The sequence below is a fragment of the Chrysemys picta genome, chromosome 4, assembly GCF_011386835.1.
Source record: "Chrysemys picta bellii isolate R12L10 chromosome 4, ASM1138683v2, whole genome shotgun sequence".
NCBI classification, from domain to species: Eukaryota; Metazoa; Chordata; order Testudines; family Emydidae; genus Chrysemys; species Chrysemys picta.
In genome coordinates this window covers 4,553,245-4,575,926 of record NC_088794.1, presented here as the reverse complement: position 1 = coordinate 4,575,926, position 22,682 = coordinate 4,553,245, and the positions used below count along the sequence as shown (strand labels likewise).

At 57.5% G+C, this 22,682-nt stretch overlaps 1 protein-coding gene across 7 annotated transcripts in view; it reads left to right on the top strand.

Moving 5' to 3' along the window:
• The window catches only part of LOC101935803 (RING finger protein 112-like), a 47,353-nt gene that overhangs the window by 14,452 nt on the left and 10,219 nt on the right, over positions 1–22,682 (top strand). For 2 of the 7 annotated variants that reach the window (XM_065594175.1, XM_065594174.1), the window contains exons 4-6: positions 18,557–18,694; positions 19,141–19,245; positions 21,630–21,680. In XM_065594175.1, coding sequence (XP_065450247.1) covers positions 18,557–18,694; positions 19,141–19,245; positions 21,630–21,680 — 294 coding nt within the window. Of the gene's footprint in view, positions 1–14,558; positions 14,826–16,774; positions 17,340–17,509; positions 17,726–18,556; positions 18,695–19,140; positions 19,246–21,629; positions 21,681–22,682 lie in introns of those variants that run through there. The other 5 variants (XM_065594177.1, XM_065594176.1, XM_065594178.1 and 2 more) reach the window with 5 other exon arrangements.

The following is a 22,682-nucleotide window of genomic DNA, read 5'->3' as shown; positions in this document are numbered from 1 at the left end:
AACATCAGTCCATAAATAACCCGGCTCTGGTTCCTGTGCTCCAAGCCGGCCCCTCCAGCCTTCAGTTGCAATTTCCATTGGTTTTCCTTTTCAAAAGCAGGTGGAAAAAACTAGATTTTCCTATTTTGGGTGTTTCTTACATGAGCTTTCGCAGGAAGTGCCAAGGCAAGTCTCCCCAGGCGTAAGGAGTCGAGTCCTTCAGGCTGTCTGGACTGATTTCCAGGAGATCCTTCAGCCTGAGCTTCATGTTTCTGAAGTTCATGATTCTCAGCTAGGACAGGACGGTCTTCACGGCTCTTCTCCCTGCAGACGGACACGAAGGTGTCACCACCCAGGATGGCGTCACAGCTCAGCACCAGCTGCACCTTGGCCTCCTCTATGTCTCTGTTCCCAAGATTTAGGCCTCCAGCCTTCACACCCCTGAGGAAGAATCTCCCCATGCACCCAGTCACAGACCAGGGAAATAGCTGTAGTCCCAGCGGTGATTCCTCCTGCGGCTGGGACGGGGCCTGGCCCTGCCATGCTCACCACCGGGAGCTGAGGCCAGTGTGTGAATACAGGAACAGACACCAGCCTTTTCCAAACGCCAGCTCCGTTCATCTCAACGGAGGGGACCAAAGCCTAGGAAGCAAAGGGATCTAACCCACCCAACCGTTCACACCCCTCTGTCTCAGCTAACACTTAGGGAGGCTTCCCTTACCCAGACCCCATTCCCCACTTCTGGGGCTCGATGTCCCACACCGAGGTGTAGGTGGTGCAACCTCGTGGTCAAAGCAGAGCTGGATGGCAGAAGCGGAGGTGCGGTCGGGAGGCCAACCAAGGGTAAGCGCCAGGGGTTCAAGGCAGGCAGGGCATAGGGCTGGAGTGGAGCAGCCAAGGGGTGAGCCGGGGCTGGACAGGAAGCAGGTCTGGCACAGCTAATACATGAAGTGTTTGTAAAACAGTCCTGGCATCTTCCACATCCTTCACAGGTGGACAATACACAGGGAAAGGGCAGGAGCTCGGGCGCAGCAGGTGTATGGAGATGGAGACGCTGGATGGAAGAACCAGGGGAATGTGGAGGGCCCTGACTGACTTCCTCATCGGCTGAGTCAGCCCATGGTCAGGGATGGAATGGGCCATGGAGACCCAGCTCCTGTTTCCCGTATCTGGACTGTATCTGCAGGAACTTTGTTGGGAGAGGTCTCTGGAGCCTCAGGTCCGCTTCCCTCCACTGATGCGGCAGGTCCTGGTGTCTCGGCTCTGCTCTCCAGTGTTGAGACAGAGTCTGGAGATGCCCCATCTAAGGATCCAGAAGAGAAACCTGCTCAGATGCCTTCGATCAGCGGTTCTCAAACTGTGGGTCAGGACCCCAAAGTGGGTCACAACCCCATTTTAATGGGGTCACCAGAGCTGGTGTTAGACTTGCTGGGGCCAGGGCCCAAAGCCAAAGCCTCAGCCCCACCTCCTTGGGTAGCGGGACCAGAGGTGAAAGTAAGCCGGTACGGCCCGTTATGGCCCGGTACGGTGTACCAGCAAGAGCCAGTACGCCGTGCCGGACCAGACCGACTGGTGATTTAAAGGGCCCAGGGCTCCTCTCAGTGGCCGGAGCCCCGGGCCCTTTAAATCGCCTCCTGAGCCCCGCTGCCAGAGCCCTGGGGTAGCGGCGGCAGGGCTCCAATGGTGATTTAAAGGGCCTGGAGCTCCACTGTGGTAGCAGCGGGAGCCCCCCGCCCTTTAAATCACCCCTGAGCCCTGGGGCTCCAAGCCGCCTCTGCAGCTGGGAGCTCAGGGGGTGATTTAAAGGGCCTGGGGAATTTAAAGGCCCCGCCTCTTCTGGTTGAGGCCACGCCCCCTGCGCAGGACTCCGGAGTACCGGTAAGTCCTTTAAGTTACTTTCACCCCTGAGCGGGACCCAGTCTTCAGTATTAGCCCTGCGTGGCAGAGCTCAGATTAGCGGTCCCCCTGCCTGGAGCTAAAGCCCTTGAGCTTCGGCTTTTCCCCCTCCCATACCCTGACCGAGGTGGCAGGGCCCAGGCTTTGGTCCCTGCACCTGGGATCGTGAAGTAATTTTTGTTGTCAGAAGGGGGTCACAGTGCAATGAAGTTTGAGAACCCCTGACCTAGACCTTCCCAGTGCCCCTGTGTCCTCAGTGCCTGTCTCCCACAGCCCCACGTTAGGTGGGGTGAGGGTGCAGGACTGACAGACGGAGCATGAACCAAGGCAGAGCCATGGAATGGGAGTTGTGTTTGCAGCCCAGACACCAGGGTGATGGAAGCCCGGGACACACACAACAGGTTGCATTCCATTCACTACAGATGGTATAAACTTTTATACAGGGTAAGCTCATGTTGTTCGCCCTCTTTCTCAAAGTAAAGAGAGCGGAGCACAGCTGCTTGCCCCTCCCCCCCCAGGTAACAATTATCTACACTGGGTTTATTAACAAACAAAAGTGATTTTGTTTAGTATAAAAGGTCGGATTTAAGTGGTCATAAGAGATAGGAGCCAGAACAAAGCAGGTTACTAAGCAGAAATAAGCAGAACATGCAAACGAAACTAGATTCACTAAAAACTGATTACAGATAATAAGTTCTCACCCTAGATGTGGTTCTAATAATCTTTGCGCAGACTGGACGCCTTTCCAGCCTGGGTCCAGCCCTTCCTCCTGTTCAGCCTTAGATGTTTCCAGCAGTCATCTTGGATGGGGTCCCCAGGGAGAACTGATGACCTGGGTTATCTCTCACTCCTCACCCTTAAATAGGATTGGCATCAGGCGGGAATCCACTGTTTCAATTTGACCCCCTCTCAGCTCCTCATGGAAAAGTACCTGGTTTAAGATGGATTCCAGTATCAGGTGACATGGTCACATGTCTCTGCAAGACCCCTGATAGCCCCTTCCCATGGGATTACAGGAAAAACAAGTCCCTTTACGGTTCATTGGCAAGAAAACAATGGGCCATCAAGATCCTGAAGTACTTTTAATGGCCCTCACTTAGCATGACTACATTGATTCCTCCTGTCTTCAACACTGGGCTGGACTCTTCCTACGGGCCATTGACTGGGGGGGGGGGGGAGCGGGTGGCTCAGTGGTAGGGGTTTGGGGAGCCCCAATTGTACCAGGCGCTGCACAGACAAGCGACAGTCCCAGTGCCAAAGAGCTCACAGTGTAAACAGACAAGTTTTATCTTCCCCATTTTTTACATGGGGAAGCTGAGGCCCAGAGACATGCAGTGACTTGTCCAATCACATGAAGCATCTATGGCAGACCCAGGCATAGAACCCAGGAGTCCTGGCTCTCAGCCCTGCACTTGGGTGACAAGCTCTGCTCAATTCTTCCTGCATTTCACCAGCATTCTCCTATCATTCCTACAAACCTAGCCCGGAGCCTTGAAAACTGTCTATCCCCGGGACACTATACATTCCACACGTACCCTGGATCATTCCCGGAGGCGCAGTGGGGCCTGGGAGCCAGGACTCCTGGGTTCTGTGCTTGACTCGGGAGACTTTGGGATTGACACCTCAATCTGGCTGCTCAGCAGGGTGGAGAATGTCACACAGGGCCCTCTCTCTTTTAGTCTGCAGAAGAGAAGAATGAGGGGGATTTGATAGCTGCTTTCAACTACTTGAAGGGGGGTTCCAAAGAGGATGGATCTAGACTGTTCTCAGTGGTGGCAGATGACAGAACAAGGAGCAATGGTCTCAAGTTGCAGTGGGGGAGGTTTAGGTTGGATATTAGGAAAAACTTTTTCACTAGGAGGGTGGTGAAGCACTGGAATGGGTTCCCTAGGGAGGTGGTGGAATCTCCTTCCTTAGAGGTTTTTAAGGTCAGGCTTGACAAAGCCATAGCTGGAATGACTGAGTTGGTGTTGGTCCTGCTTTGAGCATGGGGTTGGAATAGATACCTCCTGAGGTCCCTTCCAACCCTGATCTTCTATGAATCTATGATTCTCCTCCCAGGGGCTCCGACTCCAATCCGGCCCCAGTGCAGGGCACTGCCTGACTCTGGGGTGTGGAGAATGGGACATTGGGCATTTCCCCTCTAGGATGTGACAGCTCCAACAGTGTGTCAGCTGCTTATGAATTGTTGCCAATTGCAGTTCACACCTTTGGGCTAAGCAGAGATCAGGACCGGCCCATTCCTCGCTGTGACATTTGACATTGAATCCAGTTAAGAAGTTCCTTTGTGTACGAATAACAACCCAGAGATTGACTGGAGTCATGAGCGGCCTTTGCATCTTATCTATCTATCCCCATTCACCCATTCACCCATTCACCCATTCACTCTATCTATCTATCTATCTATCTATCTATCTATCTATCTATCTATCTATCTATCTATCTCCACACACCCTTCTCATCTATCTATCTATCTATCTATCTATCTATCTATCTATCTATCTATCTATCTATCTATCCCCACACACCCTTCTCATCTATCTATCTATCTATCTATCTATCTATCTATCTATCTATCTATCTATCTCCACACACCCTTCTCATCTATCTATCTATCTATCTATCTATCTATCTATCTATCTATCTATCCCCACACACCCTTCTCATCTATCTATCTATCTATCTATCTATCTATCTATCTATCTATCTATCTATCTATCTATCTATCTATCCCCATACACCCTTATCTATCTATCTATCTATCTATCTATCTATCTATCTATCTATCTATCCCCACACACCCTTCTCATCTATCTATCTATCTATCTATCTATCTATCTATCTATCTATCTATCTATCTATCTATCTATCTATCTATCCCCATACACCCTTATCTATCTATCTATCTATCTATCTATCTATCTATCTATCTATCCCCACACACCCTTCTCATCTATCTATCTATCTATCTATCTATCTATCTATCTATCTATCTATCCCCATACACCCTTATCTATCTATCTATCTATCTATCTATCTATCTATCTATCTATCTATCTATCTATCCCCACACACCCTTCTCATCTATCTATCTATCTATCTATCTATCTATCTATCTATCTATCTACCCCCTTGCATACAGAGGTTCCCAGTGCTCAGGGTTGGGACAGATCCTTGCCTGAGGTGGGGGGTGATGGTTCCTCCCCACTACATGTCCCCCATAGAAGGTGCTCTTGAGCCAAACGCAGTGCTCTGCCCTCCCCCACCTCCCCCTGCCCTGGGGGGTTGGTGTCTGTCGTATTCTGGGTCACCCTCCATTCTAAACAGGCCCCCAGCTTCCTGCCTATATGCTCCAAATCACGCTTAGCGTCCCGTCCCATCCCCCCCGCCCCCCCCCCTAATGGCCAGCGTGCATTAATAGCAGGGCTGTGACATCCTCTGCCCTGCACTGAGTTTCTTTCCTGTCTGACAGAGGTGGAAACCGAAAGCAATGTGGGAGCTGCTCTTTCTAAGAAAGAAGAGAGTAAGCTGCTGGCTACAAGCCCAGACAGCGAACAAAGCCCTCAAAAAGCAACACGCCCATTGCAATGCTGCGGAGGGGCTGTATAACTGGCACTGAGCTGCAGCCGATGCTAGGGCGGCTGTGACAGGATCCTCAGGGTACAATCTGGAACTGTAGCACCTCTGTGCCCCTTTAACTCTCCAGCTTGGGCTGTCTTACAAAGCTTTCCCAGAGACTGGCAGCCAGCCCCTCCAAGCGCTGTAATCACTCAGCCATCAGCGTGTGGAGACTCACCCCCAGCCAAATTGCGTGAACGCTCCCTGAGCCACTCCCGAATCACACAGAGAGAGGCACCAACACATCACCCCAGCCCCCAGCCTTGCACCCCAGAAATATACCATCGTACATGGGTCAAGACTCCCTTGGACAGGACGAGCTCATTAATTAGTTTGTCTCTTTGTCAAAGGAGAGGGGATGTGCAACAGCCCTTGTTAACCTGCGCTGAGATTCCCCAAGCAGTTGAACCCAAAACACCCTGTTTTAGGGACAATATAAAAGAGATTTATTAACCACAGAAAGACAGATTTTAAGTGATTATAAGTAGCAGGCAACATAAGCACTGACTCCAGGGTTCCATTGCTGGAGAACCCATGGGAAAAAATTGCAAAGGATCAGCTGTTCGGCAGCGGGCAGGAGGCACTGGTGGGAGGCAGCAAATTAGGGGTGGGAAGAGGCGGAGCAAGGGCGGGGCATGCTCAGGGGAGGGGATGGAGCAGGGGCAGGGGTAAGAAGAAGCAGAATGAGGGTGGGGCCTTGGGAGAAGGGGCGGAGTGGAGGCGGAACGGGGACGGAGCACCCGCCTGGAAAGAACATTGGCCCCTGTGCCAGGCATCGTGACTGAAGTTGGTTACATAAGAACCAGAAATAAATTCGTGGTCTAAATTCTACAGACTAAGCAAGATTTGAATCAAGCAGTTTCTCATCCCACTGGATGTTACAAGCACCTTAACACTTCCTCAATACCCAGGCTGGATTCCCTTCCCAGCCTGGGACCAATCTCCCTAGTTCCAAGTCTTTGTCTTCCAGCCCATCTTCCAGGTGTTGAGATGGGGGGAGGGGCAGAGGCCAAGTGATGATGTCACTGTCCCTTTTTTATACTTTCTTCCAGTTGCTAGAAAGATCCTTGCTGTGACCTGGGGGTCAGGCAGTCCCATTGGTCCGTTACTTCCCATTGCATATGTGCCCTCTCCCAAGGGCCTCTGGGAGAGTGGATTCTTCTTGATGGGCCATTAACATCTGTCAGGCCCATGAGAGCTGTTCCTTTGTCCTTACTGAAAGGTCAGTTGTGGGCATCTCCCAACCTCACAATGTATTTCAGTAACGTACACGTAGCAAAACTTCTTAACTTGCCCTACTATGAGAGCACATACAATCCAGCACGATGTTAATAGTCAACAGATCAAGACTTTTTAAATGATACCTCAGAAGGCACACTTGAGACAAAACATAGCATCATCATATCACAGTGGTGAACACAGGGCTTCCAGGGGGCTGCTTTGAGGCACAGAGTGTCACAGTGGGGCAGAGAGGTAACAGCTGCAGCGTCGCACTGCAGTTTTCTCAGTGGGGACATTGCTCTCACCAGAGCTTGTTCTGAACCTGACTTCTGTAGAAGGCACCTGAGCATCTGTTTCTTTGGGCTTTTACTGCCATTGGGCACGACACCCTCCACCCTAGTTCACCGGTAGCTTAACCGGCCTCCCCCTATTTCTTCTCCTTTTAGGGTAATCAGATCAGCTATGTCTGCCTGCATCTGCAGAGAGCCTGAAACCGCAGCTTGGGGAGGTGTGAACTGCACCAAATGTAATTGACACAGCAGCGTTGCTTGAGCTGCAGAGAGCCTGAGCCCATCGCTCGGAGAGGTGTGATCGGCCTGTAACACTTTGGCTTTACCCAAGGTGTCCTGGGTGAACCACTATCACCTGCTCACAGTGTGAGAGAGCCGTGCCTGTGACCAGTGGGTGGAAATTTGCCCTTAACTGCTGGATACTGGCAGCATTGGCCCTCTGCTCTGGGCTCCCCAAGCTCTGCATTTTCCCCTGCCAGTGAACAGTTTGCACCCCCTCTCTGCCCCATCTCTCGTTATCGAGATAGCTGCAACGTGCACCGATCCGCTGCCTCCTGCAGCACCCCCAAATTTATGGGCATCACCTCAGTTCCACACTCTCCCTCACACCCGGCACTTAGACGTGGCTACAGTAAAACCAAAGGGAGGTTTATTTCACCAGCAGACAGATTCAAAAGAGGGGCCAGCAGAAGCGTTGGGAACACCAGGTTACCGACAAACATAAACTGCAACCCTGAGCCTGCCCTTATTACCCAGCTCTTTTCCTGTCTAATAAGGGATCCCGCCCCCAGTGGCCAGTCCGTGCAGCACCTGGCCAGTCCAGAAGGCTGGTACCCACCTCTCATGAGACTCTCCCACAGACAGGGCATTGCCTCCATGATGGATCCAGTTTTGGGCCCCTTTTCCCTCTCTTAAACAACCCCCAGCTTTGTCTCATTCCACAATCAGGGCCTTTCAGCTCAGCTCCGAGGGGCCCCATTCAGAGTCTTTCCGTGGGTGCTTTTGTCCATGCGCAGGCCTGCGGCTGGTCCAACCTGTAAACACGGGGCCGGGCCGGGCAGGAAGGTGTCGATTGTTCTCACTTTTGACTGAGTCACCTCTGAAACCTGCCCCAGATGAGGAGCTAGGATGCTCTGACGTAAGGTGGCCGTTTGCATCTGAGGAATGCTTCCCCCCCCCCCCATATTCTTCTTTCCTGCAGCATTTTTGGCCTCAAACCCAGCCCAGAGTTATGATGTTTGGACACAGATCCCCACACCTGCTTATTGGGTGTGTTTTTTCGTGGATTTGGGGAGCCAGTCAGAGTTTGGGGCAGGTGTCTTGGCAATCACCTGGCTCAGACAGCTTGGGAACCCAATAGTCTGCATGTTACTTACCTCTTGTGATAAACCCCTCACCATAACCCAGGGGTTCTCAAACTGGGGGTCGGGACCCCAAACCCGACTTTGCCTCCAGCATTTATAATGGTGTTAAATATATAAAAAAGTGTGTTTAATGTATAAGTGGGGTCGCACTCAGAGGGTTGCTGTGTGAAAGGGGTCACCAGTACAAAAGTCTGAGAACCCCTGCAATAAGCCTTCTTAGCTTCCGGCAGAGTCCACTGTGACAAAGTGGGGACTTTTTATGAAACGTGTGTGTGCCTCAGTTTCCCTGTATGCTTTTGAATTGCTACCAAGTAGGGAAAACAGGCTCCAGTTTGCTCTCAGGGCAAACCAAGAGACACAGGGGTGGGTTTGTTGCTGTGCTGTCTGGGAGGAATGAATAGGATCATTAAGAAACTGGTTGAAACTGACCCAGATCAAAAAGAGTTCCAGCGAGACAATGCGAGCTCCAAGGACTCGTGGACTAATGCTCAACTGTGGGACATTCTGGCCGGGATGGTGGTGAACCCAGCACGGCCCTGCCTGGAGAACAAAGGACTAGGGTGACCAGATGTCCTGATTTTATCGAGACAGTCCCGATTTTGGGGTCTTTTTCTTATATAGGCTCCTATTACCCCCCACCCCCGTCCCGATTTTTCACATTTGCTGTCTGGTCACCATACAAAGGACTGAGGCCGGGTTTACACTCAAAAGTTAAGCTATGGCACTCAGAGCTGAGAAAAATCCACAACCCAGGGTGACGTAGTTAAGCTGATCTTACTCCCAGTGTAGACAGAGGTAGGTTGATGGAAGAATTCTTCCAAAGCTGGTGAACCAGCACTGGTCGTATGGATCTGTGACACCCACACATGACCCCTGATGAGCCATCTCCATGCAGTGTTATGTGTGGCTGTTACTGAACTGCTGCACCCCAGAGGCAGCTGCATCTCAATGCTGGGCACATACAGAACTCTGGGCTGTAAGACATGAAGGGCATTCAGGACACGATGTGGATGGGTGTAGGGGGTGCATACCTGGGCACTGCCATCTATTGCATGGAATGAGAATGGAGAGGGCGGCTCAGAGCACAGGCTCCAGGGCTGGGTTATTTATCGACTGAGGTCAATGGGGTCAGGGCTGGATTCTGATCTCAATGACCGTGCTGTGAATCAATCAGTCTCTGTGTCATATTGAAACCTAGCTATATGCTGTAAGTTCTTTCTATCTGATCCCATAACCCCCTCTATCTAGCTATCCCCTTGTATACACAGGTTCCCGGTGCTCAAGGCTGGGACAGGGGATTGGTGTGGTTGTTATACCAAGAAAATAAAAAACAGCAGGCTCTTATTGAAGGGGATAAGGTTATACACCGTGTTTATTAGATGTGTCCAGACCACTTGCTACACAGGAAAAGAAAACAAGTCAGATAAAAAATGCCAAGGGGAGGAGTCAGCAAATCTTATTGCTGTGTTCCGGAAAACAGTTGTGACTGCAGTTGTTTTTACCAGTTTGTCTTATCTAGGGTTACCATACGTCCGGATTTCCCCGGACATGTCCTCCTTTTGTGTGCTAAAAATAGCGTCCGGGGGGAATTTGTAAAGCACTCACAATGTCCGGGATTAGCAGAGAGTGGCTGGGAGGGCTGCAGGGAAGTCCCGGGCTGGACTCAGGAGCAGCTGTAGAGGAGCCGGATCCGCCCTGCATTCTGAGCCAGCAGCTCCCTTGCAGCCCAGTCCGGCAGCACTGTGTAGGGCCAGACCGGGTTTTGTTGTGCAGGGCCAGACCGGGTTTTGTTGTGCTGGGGAGCTCAGCCACGTGTCCGGCTCGGCTGCATAGAGCCCAACACCCTGTTCTGAGCAGCAGGGTAAGGGGGCCAGGGGGCAGGAGAAGGGGCAGGAAGGTTCTGGAGGTGGAGGTCAAGAAACGGTGGGGGGCTTTTTGGGGGGAGTGGAGAAAGTTTTGGGCAGTCAGGGTACAGGTAGGGGGTAGGGTCCTGGGGGGCAGTTGGGGGGGGTCTTAGGAGGGGGCAGTTAGGGGACAAGGAGCGGGGGGGGGTAGGGGGCTGGGAGTTCTGGGGGGGAGCTGTCAGGGGGCAGGAGTGGGGAGAGGGATCGGAGCAGTCAGGGGACAGGGAGCAGAGGGGTTTAGATGGGTTGGGAGTTCTGGGGGGGAGCTGTCAGGGGGCAGGAGTGGGGAGAGGGATCGGAGCAGTCAGGGGACAGGGAGCAGAGGGGTTTAGATGGGTTGGGAGTTCTGGGGGGGGGCTGTCAGTGGGTGGGGAGTGGTTGGATGGGGCGTGGGAGTCCCAGGGGTCTGTCTGGGGGTGGGGGTGTGGATAAAGGTTGGGGCAGTCAGGGGACAAGAGGCAGGGAGGCTTAGATAGTCCTGGGGGGCAGTTAGGGGCAGGGGTCCCAGGAGGGGGTAGTCAGGGGACAAGGAATGGGGGGAGGGTTGGGAGGTCAGGGGGGGCGGGAAGTGGGAGGGGCAGGGGCGGGGCTAGGGCGGGGCTCCTCCCGTCCTCTTTTTTGCTCGCTGAAATATGGTAACCCTATCTTATCACTTTCCGAACAGACTCCTTGTCGGGACGTGCTTCTACAATTAGCATCCACCTTGTAAATTTAACAAACGTATTGCAATCAGCACTGCCTTGGCCGGCTGGCTGAGAGGCCTCTTTTCTTTCTAATAATACAAGTCTTTCTGGGGTCTGTCCTGGGCCATACTTTCCCCCAAAGCGTCAATGGATTCATTATTACCTTTAATCCAACATGATGTTTCCTCCCCATTACGCATCCCCTGCAGCAGGGGCTCCTGGTCCGAACACCCTGCCCTGCCCTCCCGTTCATCCCCCTGCCCTGGGGCGTTGGTGCCTTTCCCATTCCGAGCAACCTTCTGTGCTAAGCAGGCCCTCACCTGCCTGCCCACAGCCCCCCCAATCAGACCAAGGCCCCCTGTAGGGATCAGGCCCTTTTCCTGTAGCCATATTGTCAGGCCTAAAAGCCCACGGCCTTAGTCTGCAGCCGGATTGAAAGAGCGGCCGCCATTAGCTAGGATCAGGAAGTCACATCCTCATATTCTATCTAAATGGCTCAAGCTGTTAAGAAGGAGACGCTGTCCTAATGGCCCCCACTATCACCAGATAAAGAAACAGATCTCAAGATGGTTAAAGAAAACTTGGCTTGAGAGAAATCCAATCTGACAAGAAATCACTTCTCACTAGTGGGGTTTGTGAAATCCTCATTTCTTGATTGTTTTGTCTTTATGGTCCCCTCTGTCCTATTGTTTGTCTACATGATCTCTGGTTCTTTGATGATTTCTGTCCGCTGTATAATTAATTTTGTTAGGTGTAAATCAATTAAGGTGGTGGGATGCAATTGGTGAGAGAATTACATTACACTATGTTAGGATTGGTTAGTAAAATTTCAGTATAATGACTGGTTAAATTATAGCTAAGCAGGACTCAAGTTTCACTATATAAACTGGGGTCCAAAGGGCAGGGCCGGCTCCAGCTTTTTTGCCGCCCCAAGCGGCGAAGAAAAAACAAAACCCCAAAACAAACCAAAAAACCGATTGAGCTGCCGCCGAAGAGTGAAGCGGAGAGATTGAGCTGCCGCCGGAGTGCCGCCAACGAGGAAGAGAGGGATTGAAGGACCCGCCACCGAATTGCTGCAGAAGACCCGGACATGCCACCCCAATAATGGCTGGAGTGCCGCCCCTTTCTATTAGCCGCCCCAAGCACCTGCTTCCTTCGCTGGTGCCTGGAGCCGGCCCTGCCAAAGGGAAGTTCTTTGGGAACCAACTCCAGGACACAGCCCCAAGACCAGAGCGGCCAGACCTCAACCCTCCGCCAATGACACCGTGCAGAAACTGGAGTCCCCCCAGATGGACCTCATCCTGAGTGGCCCTCAAGAAAAGTTCATCTGTCTTACTGGGAGTGGTGAGACTTGTATGCTTAGAATGTGCAGTCTGTTCTTGGTGATTGTTCCCTGGGAAAAGACCCCGCAAACCCGCGGAGTGTAAAGGCTAAGCCGGGCCCTCGGACCGGGTAAGGGTGGGTGCCTGTAGAGTATGTGAGGGACAGAGAATTTTGTGTGGATAACATCCCTGCCCTGATTCCGATGGCCACCGCTTCCTGCACCGCAACCACAGCGGCAGCCAGGCGCAAACTCTTCTTGAAGTGCTGCCCGTAGGCCAGCAGTAGGGTGACCAGACGTCCCGATATTATCGGGACTGTCCCGATATTTCCTTCTTTGTCCCGCGTCCCGACCGATGTTCGGTCGGGACACTGGACAAAAAGGCAATTTTGCCCTCCGCTCCGGCGCTCAGCCCCCCCCCCCCGACTCCGCCCCCTCCTTCCCCCATTGGATCCCTCCATGGAGGGAGGAGGTTAGGAGGAGGGAGGAGGGTCAGGCAACTAGCAGGAGCGTGGGAGGGGAAGGGAAAGTTGCCGCGGCTGCCGGGGGCTAGCTGGGCATGGCCCGGGCTGCATGCAGGCAGCAGCCGGGGCTGGCTCTGGCCTGGGTGGGAGCGTGGGCCACCAGAGACACGCGGCGAAGAGAGGCTGCGGGGCCGAGACTTGTCCCAGGCAGGGAGGCCGGCGGACAGGGGCGAGGGGCCAGCCGGGGTCCCCATAAACTTCCCCGCCGCTGCCAGGGAGCCCCACGCCTCTCTTGCTTGGCTGCGCTCCAGCGGCTCGCCCCGCCGGGAAGGAGCCGCTGGAGCGCAGCCGAGCGGGAAAAGCCCTGGCTCCTGCCCGTTGCCCAGCCTGGAGCCCCGGGGAGCCCCCCAGGAGACCGGCCGCTGCTGTGGCTTGGCTGTGCCAGCCCTGACCCCCTGCACTGCCGCTGCCCCGCGGCCAGCCCCGGACTTTGCTTCACAGCGCTTCTTATCGGTGTCCCCCGCCATGCCCTCTTTATCCCCAGCCCCCTCTGCATCGGGGCCAGCTTTTGCCCTGGGGTGGGCAGCACGTGCCCCCCGCCCCTGCGAAACTGCTTTTTTTTTTGCTCCGCCGCCATTTTTTTTTTGCTCTCCCCCCCCCTCCCCCCCCCCCCCCGCTTCCCGATATTTCATCCCTGTGATCTGGTCACCCTAGCCAGCAGGAACTGGCCAGACTGCCTGTCCAGCTCCTGCTCCAGTGCCTCCAGGGCCGCCTGTTTCTGGGGGTCCTCGCCCAGCAGCTCCCCCCGGCAGCGCTCCAGCAGCTCCTGGCGTTTCCCCTCCAGGCATCGCTGAATCTGTGCGGGCTTCACCCTCAGGCAGCTGCTCATGCTCTGGTGGCCACGGTCCTGTCGGGAACGGGGAGAGATCGGCCGTTAAGGACGGGCACTAGCGTATCCCAGCCACAGGGGGCGCTGCTGCCTCACACACCCGCAGCCCTCCTCAACTCCCGACCCGCAGCCCCTGCTATCCCAGCCCTGTTCCCCACACCTCTGCCGGTGCCCCTCACTCCTGACCCACAGACCTTGGTTATCACAGCCCTGGGCTCCTCCCCACTGCTCTACCAGTGGCCTTCAATGCGGGTAACCAGACAGCGTGAAAAATCGGGAGAGAGGGTTGGGGGTATTAGGCAGCTCTATTACACGAAGCCCCGAATATCCGCACGGCCCCTATAAAATTGGGACATCTGGTCACCCTGTCCTGAATCCCGACCTCCAGCCCCTCTGTGCTCACCAAATTGTTCATATTCCTGCCTGGCGGCTTCTACTGCTCTGCTGTTTTCCTCCTGTCTCATCGCTGCAAATCTCTCGGCCAACTGTGGGGGGAGAGGGGATGGGGTGGGGGTGGGACCGGCACATCTCTGAACTGGGATCCCCCCTCCCAACTCATCACCTTTTCCTCCCATTCCTCCAGGACCCTGCTCCCCGCTATCACCTCCCCATTGCTCCCCGATTGCCCCACATTCCCCCAGAGCCAGGGGCTGGCCCCTCGACTCCACAGCTATGGCCATATTGCTGCCACCCTAGTGGAGGGGGCTGGTTCTCCGGCAGGTCCCCTTATCTGTTCGGGGCTGGAGGCAGGGAGCCCCGATCAGGACATTTGGGGGCTATTTTGGTGCTCCATCCTGGCCAAGTGCGATTGGCCAATGGCGGGAGGACCTGGGGTCAGGGTCAATAGACACCCCAAAAACATCCGGCCTGGAAAGAGAGAGGCAGGGGGGAGGGGTGACCCATGTCGTCTTTTATTCTATTTAATGTTAATCATATTTCTGCGGGTTGAGCTCTGCTGGCCACCGTCTCAAGTTCAAGAGAGTCACCTCACTTTGTTCTGGATTTAGAGCCCATTGGAACACATGAAAACATAGGCAGATAACACAAACAATTGCAAACAGCAGGGCAGCCCCACCCATGTTCACACCCCCACCAGCCGGACTGCTGACTACAAGCACATAAGAGAAACGGGGAGTTTCACTTTTGTGTATCAGACAAAATTTTGCCTTCACGGAGAGAAGCAAAGATTTGGCCAGGTAAGAGAGAGAGAGAGAGAGAGAGAGAGAGAGAGAGAGAGTGTGTGTGTGTGTGTGTGTGTGTGTGTGTGTGTGTTTGCCCCAAACTAGCCCATCCAGTGCTTGATTTGTGCCAGGAATAAGCCCCAGAATCTCCGGGCTTGGCAGTTCATAGCCCGGCACCTCCGGGCCTGCCAATTCAGAGCTCAGCGCCTCCGGGCCTAGCAGTTCAAAGCCCCGGCACTTCCGGGCCCCGCAGTTCACAGCCCCGGCACCGCTGGGCTCGGCTGTTCACAGCCCCGGCACCTCTGGACTCGGCAGTTCACAGCCCCGGCACTGTGACCAGGACATTTACAGGCACAAGCTAACCCAAGGGAGGAGAGCCGGCGGCTCAGATATCCCTCCCCTCCCACCAAAAAATAGGGGTTCTATATATTTGTTGCCATTCTTTGGAGCCCCTTTTCCACTTCCCCTCCCCCACTCCAGGTTCAAGAGCCAGAAACACGAGGGCTGGGTGTGCACTGCTTTGGTTTAACACAGCGCAGCAATCCCCTGCCTCCGGCAGCTGGGGATTGCAGGAAAACCCCAACTGTCCTGTGAATCTGGCTACTCCTCTGTAATGAAAACCTGATTGATTTTGTCCAAAGATGGAGGGAAACAAAATTCCTATTTGCTATTTTGGGGGAAAAATATCTACTTAGGATGAAAACACAAATTGGTTGGCCCTGGTGCTCGATCAGGAGACATCACAGCTGGCTCGATGGGTTAGGCAGGCCCCCTTCGGGGTGTCTTGATGGCTGGGAGGGATCGCAGGGTGGGAAATTGGGGAGAGTCTCCAGCAGAAAAAAGAGAAGACTTTGGTGCTCCAGGACCAGAGCATGGCACTGGGGGAGGGCAGTTAGGACAGGGCATGTTTTGTCCCCTTTCCGTGCCTCAGTTTCCCTACCCAACCTCCAGGGCTCCACCGGGGCAAAAGGGTGAATTTGCTCTCACCCCAGTGGGAAGAAAGCTCGGCCAATCAGCACCCAGCTCACTGCATGATAGACAGGAAGCTATTTCCTTGCTACGCCCTGAGTGTGGCCTTTCCTAAGGCCGAGCTCGGTATCTCCTTTACTCGGGCTCCAGCAGCCCTTGTGTCTCCCCAGCTGCCCTCGGCAGCAAGTTGGACCAATATCAAACTCCTCTCAGAGGCTTGTGCCCCTGCCGGGCGCGACACAGCCGGTGATTAGCCCCTGGCTCATGGCGTCTGCCAGGCTGTCGGCTGCAGAGAAAAGCCCAGTGTCACCAACAGCCCCATCACTAGGGTAGGCTGGGCACAAGCCAGCAACACGCGCTGTGATATTGCCAAAGAGCGTCGGCCATGCCCCCAGGCTGGGGGGTCTCTCCGGGGACACAGACAGAGTGCAGGAGGTCATGGGGGATAACCAGCTGGATGTCAGCCCCCCATATGGTGCTGTGGCCAAAGGAGCTAAGGATGCATAAACAGGGGAACTGCGAGCAGGAGCAGAGAGGTGATTTCCCCTCTGGATTTGGTCCTGGTGCGCCCGCTGCTGGGGTCCTCTGTCCAGTTCTGGTGCCCGCAGTTCAGGAAGGATGTGAATATATTGGAGAGGGGTCAGAGAAGAGCCACAGAAATGATTAAAAGGTCAGAAAACATGGCCTGGAGTGAGAGACACCAGGAGCTCAAGCTGTTTAACTTAACAAAGAGACACTCCAGGGGTGACTTGATCCCAGTCTTGAAGCACCTACACGGGGATCCAATATTTAATAATGGGCTCTTCGGGATAGCAGAGAAAGCTGTAACATGATCCATTGGCTGGAAGTCAAAGCTGGACAAATTCAGCCTGGTAAGAAGATGTCCGTGTTTACCAGGGAGGGGAATTGACCATGGGAGCAATGTACCAAGCAGTGCAGTGGACTCTCCGTCGAGGTGGGATGTGTTACTAGGAGATCTGCTCTCGTTCAAACAGGAATTAACTGGGGGCAATTCTCTGGCCTTTGTTATCCAGGAGCTCAGCCTTGGTCCCTCCTGGCCTGGGAATCTACCAATCCCCACCATGGCTTCTTGGAATCCGTCTTCTCGCTCTGGTGCCACCCCGGGGACAGGGACACAAAATGGGCAGGTAAACTGAGTCACTCCGCTTGTTCACAGAAATATTCCCATGTTCTCTCTCTCCTCCCCCCCTTCCAGACTCCTGCAGTCAGGAAGGGGCGCACCTGGGCTAGAGATCAGCCGTTATCAGAGCCCTTCTGCTCCCGAGTGCCACTTCTCACCCACCGCGTCCCCACTCTCAATGAGCTCCAGAGGGATGGAGCGACTCCGGGAGGACGTCACCTGCTCCATCTGCCTGGATGTCTTGGAGGACCCCGTCTCCATCGAGTGCGGCCACAACTTCTGCCGGGGCTGCCTCGTGGCTCACTGGCACTGGGTCTCGGCCTGGGGGTCCCAGTGCCCCGAGTGCCGGGCTCCCAGACACGCGGCTGAGAGCCCTGGTGGAGAAAATCACAGAGCCCCTGCGGGAAGAGATGGAGCCGGTGAGACCAGACAGGCCGAATAAGGGGAAATATGCCAGACTCCCACTGGCCCAGGGCAGGGGACTGGCTGGCTCAGGGGGTCGAAATTGGGCATGGGGCTCTCATCCAGAAGCAGGGACTGGCTGGCTCAGGGTTGGGGTCCGAGCTCTGACCCTGCTCTCTCCCTGCAGCAGGGGCTGGAGGCTCAGCCAGAGCCGGCGCGCCCGGTGCAGCTGGTACGTCCAGACGAGGAAGGGGGCCTGACCCTGGACGAGGAGGCCCTGAGCCGCTGCCTGGAGCAGGGTGGGGTGGGGGACGCCCCCGTCTGCCTGGTGTCCATCATCGGGCAGCAGCGCCGGGGCAAATCCTTCCTGATGAACTGCCTGCTGCGCCGGCTCCGGAGCCCGGTGAGTGGGGACGGGAGTCCCAGCTATGGCCCCACCCCCTGAGCCAGAGACCCCGCCCACCCCAGCCAGGGCCCTGCCCCTTGCAACACAAACCCCACCCTCCCCAGCAAGGGCCCCCTCCCGCTCCACCACAGGCACACCCCCTACAGCAAAGGTCCCCTCTCCCCAGCCAGGGCCCTCCCGCTGTACCAGGCCCAGGGCAGAGCAACTGAGGCCCCCACCCCGCAGCCATGGCCCCTCCCTGTGCACCACAGGCCCCACCCTGCAGCCATGGCCCCGCCCCGTGCACCACAGGCCCCACCCTGCAGCCATGGCCCCTCCCCATGCACCACAGGCCCCACCCTACAGCCATGGCACCTCCCCCTGCACCACAGGCCCCACCCTTCAGCCATGGCCCCTCCCCCTGCACCACAGGCCCCACCCTTCAGCCATGGCCCCTCCCCGTGCACCACAGGCCCCACCCTCCATCCATAGCCCCTTCCCCAGCACCACAGGCCCCACTGTGCAGCCAAGGCCCGCCCCCCACACCACAGGCCCCACCCTTCAGACATGGCCCCTCCCCCAGCACCACAGGCCCCACCCTTCAGCCATGGCCCCTCCCTCAGCACCACAGGCCCCGCCCTTCAGCCATGGCCCCTCCCCAAGCACCACAGGCCCCACCCTTCAGCCATGGCCCCTTCCCCTGCACCAGAGGCCCCACCCTTCAGCCATGGCCCCTCCCCATGACCCACAAGAGCCCACTTTCTCTCCCAGTGTCCCACCCCCCACATCCTCAGAACCCCAGACCCAATCCCCGTTCCCTTCTCACCTTGCTCTGGTCACCCCCTACAGGAGGCTGTGGATGCATCATGGATGGGCCGAGAGGACGAGGCCCTGGGGGGGTTTGAGTGTTGCAATGGGACGGTGACCGTGACAAGAGGGGTGTGGATGTGGGACCAGCCCCTCTGGGTCCAGGCCCAGGGGAGGAGGGTGAGTGGGGCAGGGAGGCAGGCAGGGGAATGGGGGATGGGGCAGTAGGGGAGGGGAATGAGGGTGGTGTGGGGGGGAAGATTCTAAGGGGAGCAGGGGGGCTGGAGTAGTGGGGGAGGGGGAGGTGAATGGGGGAGTCTGGGGGTAAAGTCCTGTGCAGGGGCAGGGGGACGGGAGGGGCTGGAGGAGGGGGGAAAGAAATGGGCAGATGGGGATAAGGTCCCAGTCCTGTAGTTCCCTACAGACACACTGGGATGCAGTTGGGGGTGGGGGGTGTTCACAGCTTGAACCTCCTCCCCCAGGGCCCGTCTCCAGCCAGCGTGCCCAGGGCCGGTCCCAGGGAGCCGGGCAGCGGAGGTGCCAGGGCTGGGCAGGGGGAGGGTGGCGTCAGTGCAGGGCACTCGTCGCTGTGGCCGGTGGATCTGTCCGTGTGTCTGTCCCTGCAGGTGGCCGTGTTCCTGGTGGACACCGAGGGCTCCCTGGACCTGCAGCGCCGCATGGAGACCAGCATCAGGCTCTCCGTGTTCAGCATATTGCTCAGCTCCTACTGGGTGGGGGAGCCGTGTAGCCGGGAGAGGGGGGGCTGAGTAGGGGATGCTGGGGTAGCAGGGAGGGGGCAGGGGCTCAGTAGGGGGCACTGGGGAGCAGGGAGTGGGCGGGGGGCTCAGTTGGGGTTGCTGGGGAGCAGGGAGTGGGTGGGGGGCTCAGTAGGGGTTGCTGGGGAGCAGGGAGTGGGTGGGGGGCTCAGCAGGGGGCGCTGGGGAGCAGGGAGTGGGCGGGGGCTCAGTAGGGGGCGCTGGAGAGCAGGGAGTGGGTGGGGGGCTCAGTAGGGCGTGCTGGGGAGCAGGGAGTGGGCGGGGCCTCAGTAGGGGGTGCTGGTGAGCAGGGAGTGGGCGGGGGGCTCAGTAGGGGGTGCTGTGGAGCAGGGAGTGGGCGGGGGGCTCAGTAGGGGGTGATGGGGAGCAGGGAGTGGGCGGGGGGCTCAGTAGGGGGTGATGGGGAGCAGGGAGTGGGCGGGAGCTCAGTAGGGGGCGCTGGGGAGCAGGGAGTGGGCGGGGGGCTCAGTAGGGGGTGCTGGGGGAGCAGGGAGTGGGCGGGGGGCTCAGTAGGGGGTGATGGGGAGCAGGGAGTGGGCGGGGGGCTCAGTAGGGGGTGCTGTGGAGCAGGGAGTGGGCGGGGGGCTCAGTAGGGGGTGATGGGGAGCAGGGAGTGGGCGGGGGGCTCAGTAGGGGGTGATGGGGAGCAGGGAGTGGGCGGGAGCTCAGTAGGGGGCGCTGGGGAGCAGGGAGTGGGCGGGGGGCTCAGTAGGGGGTGCTGGGGGAGCAGGGAGTGGGCGGGGGCTCAGTAGGGGGTGCTGGGGAGCAGGGAGTGGGCGGGGGGCTCAGTAGGAGGTGCTGTGGGAGCAGGGAGTGGGCGGGGGCTCAGTAGGGGGCGCTGGGGAGCAGGGAGTGGGCGGGGGCTCAGTAGGGGGTGCTGGGGGAGCAGGGAGTGGGCGGGGGGCTCAGTAGGGGTTTCTGGGGGAGCAGGGGGTGGGTGGGGCTCAGTAGGGGATGTTGGGGGAGCAGGGAGTGGGCGGGGGGCTCAGCAGGGGGTGCTGGGGAGCAGGGAGCAGGCGGGGGCTCAGTAGGGGTTTCTGGGGGAGCAGGGGGGTGGGTGGGGCTCAGTAGGGGATGTTGGGGGAGCAGGGAGTGGGCGGGGGGCTCAGCAGGGGGTGCTGGGGAGCAGGGAGCAGGCGGGGGCTCAGTAGGGGGTGCTGGGGAGCAGGGAGCGGGCGGGGGCTCAGTAGGGGATGTTGGGGGAGCAGGGAGTGGGCGGGGGGCTCAGCAGGGGGTGCTGTGGAGCAGGGAGTGGGCGGGGGGCTCAGGAGGGGGTGCTGGGGGAGCAGGGAGTGGGCGGGGGCTCAGTAGGGGGTGCTGGGGAGCAGGGAGTGGGCGGGGGGCTCAGTAGGGGGTGCTGGGGGAGCAGGGAGTGGGCGGGGGCTCAGTAGGGGGCGCTGGGGAGCAGGGAGTGGGCGGGGGCTCAGTAGGGGGTGCTGGGGGAGCAGGGAGTGGGCGGGGGGCTCAGTAGGGGTTTCTGGGGGAGCAGGGGGTGGGTGGGGCTCAGTAGGGGATGTTGGGGGAGCAGGGAGTGGGCGGGGGGCTCAGCAGGGGGTGCTGGGGAGCAGGGAGCAGGCGGGGGCTCAGTAGGGGTTTCTGGGGGAGCAGGGGGGTGGGTGGGGCTCAGTAGGGGATGTTGGGGGAGCAGGGAGTGGGCGGGGGGCTCAGCAGGGGGTGCTGGGGAGCAGGGAGCAGGCGGGGGCTCAGTAGGGGGTGCTGGGGAGCAGGGAGCGGGCGGGGGCTCAGTAGGGGATGTTGGGGGAGCAGGGAGTGGGCGGGGGGCTCAGCAGGGGGTGCTGTGGAGCAGGGAGTGGGCGGGGGGCTCAGGAGGGGGTGCTGGGGGAGCAGGGAGTGGGCGGGGGCTCAGTAGGGGGTGATGGGGAGCAGGGAGTGGGCGGGGGGCTCAGTAGGGGGTGATGGGGAGCAGGGAGTGGGCGGGGGCTCAGTAGGGGGTGCTGGGGGAGCAGGGAGTGGGCGGGGGCTCAGTAGGGGGTGCGGGGGAGTAGGGAGTGGGGGGGGGGCTCAGTAGGGGGTGCTGGGGGAGCAGGGAGTGGGCGGGGGCTCAGTAGGGGGTGCGGGGGAGCAGGGAGTGGGCGGGGGCTCAGTAGGGGGCGCTGGGGAGCAGGGAGTGGGCGGGGGCTCAGTAGGGGGTGCGGGGGAGTAGGGAGTGGGTGGGGGGGCTCAGTAGGGGGTGCTGGGGGAGCAGGGAGTGGGCGGGGGCTCAGTAGGGCTTCTTGGGGAGCAGGGAGTGGGCGGGGGCTCAGGAGGGCACATCGTTCTGCGTGTAGTGGGGGGCTCGGCAGGGTACTGCTCACCTTTTCTTCTGATTATGTTTCTAGATTTTTAACATTTCCAGCATGTTTACCCAGACGGAGGCAGATTATTTGGAGGTGGGTGGGGCAGGGGATACACACGGCTCTTGTGATACTGACCTGACCATGTCCCCACAGGGGAGGACCCAGGAGTCCTGGTGGTGTGAGGATTGGAGGGGAGCAGTCTAGGCGCTTTGGGGCTGTTATTGGCAGTTAGAAAGGTCCAGAGGCCCTGGGGACCGCCCGAGCAGCAGCCAATGGGGGCTGACCCGAGGGCCCCGCAGAGCAGTAGTGCCCCGGTGGCCCCCCCAGCTCAGATTTAGTCAGGGGTATTTAGAGTAAAGGTCATGGAGAGGTCACGGGTTGGGAATTTTTGTTTATTTCCCGTGACCTGTCCGTGACGTTTATTAAAAATACCCATAACTAAATCGAAGCCTTAGTTATTACAGCTGGGCGCCGGCTCTGCTGGGGGTCCGGTAAAGAAGAGATTTCTGTGTCCCGGTCGACTCTCCTAGTGATCTGAAATGCGCCTGCGGACTCAGATTGCCGGGAGGGACAGGGAGCCTCATGGCAGCGCGTGGTTGGTTTGGTGACCCAGAGCTGGGGCAGGTGGAGCAAGGGGTTACCAAGATAGAGCCCCCCCAACCCCCCCCAAATCAGCATTTCTCACAACTGACCGATTCTAGCAGGGCTTTTTGATGGGCGGCAGCACGTGCCTAGCCAGTCTGTTGCATTCAGCCAAAACAGGACCAACAGAGTTAAGGGAAACACCCACCCAACCGTACCTCGGCCCTCTGGGACCGATGGCCCAGTACGCCCTTGGCACCCAGCCCAGCACTCTGCCTTTGCCCTGTATGGGCCAGGAGCCACCTGCACCTGCCCTGCGCCCACACACTGAGCCTGGATGGGCAGGAGCCAGCCCTAGGCAACCCACATCGCTCTGCGTTAGTTAAGGGTTTGTGATGGGAAAAATGTTCCATTGGAATCTTTCCAACCAGCCCTAACCCTAAACCTATGTCCCTTTCCCCAGCCCTACCTCTGTGTGCCCCATTCCTCCTCCCTCCATATCAGGGTCTCTGT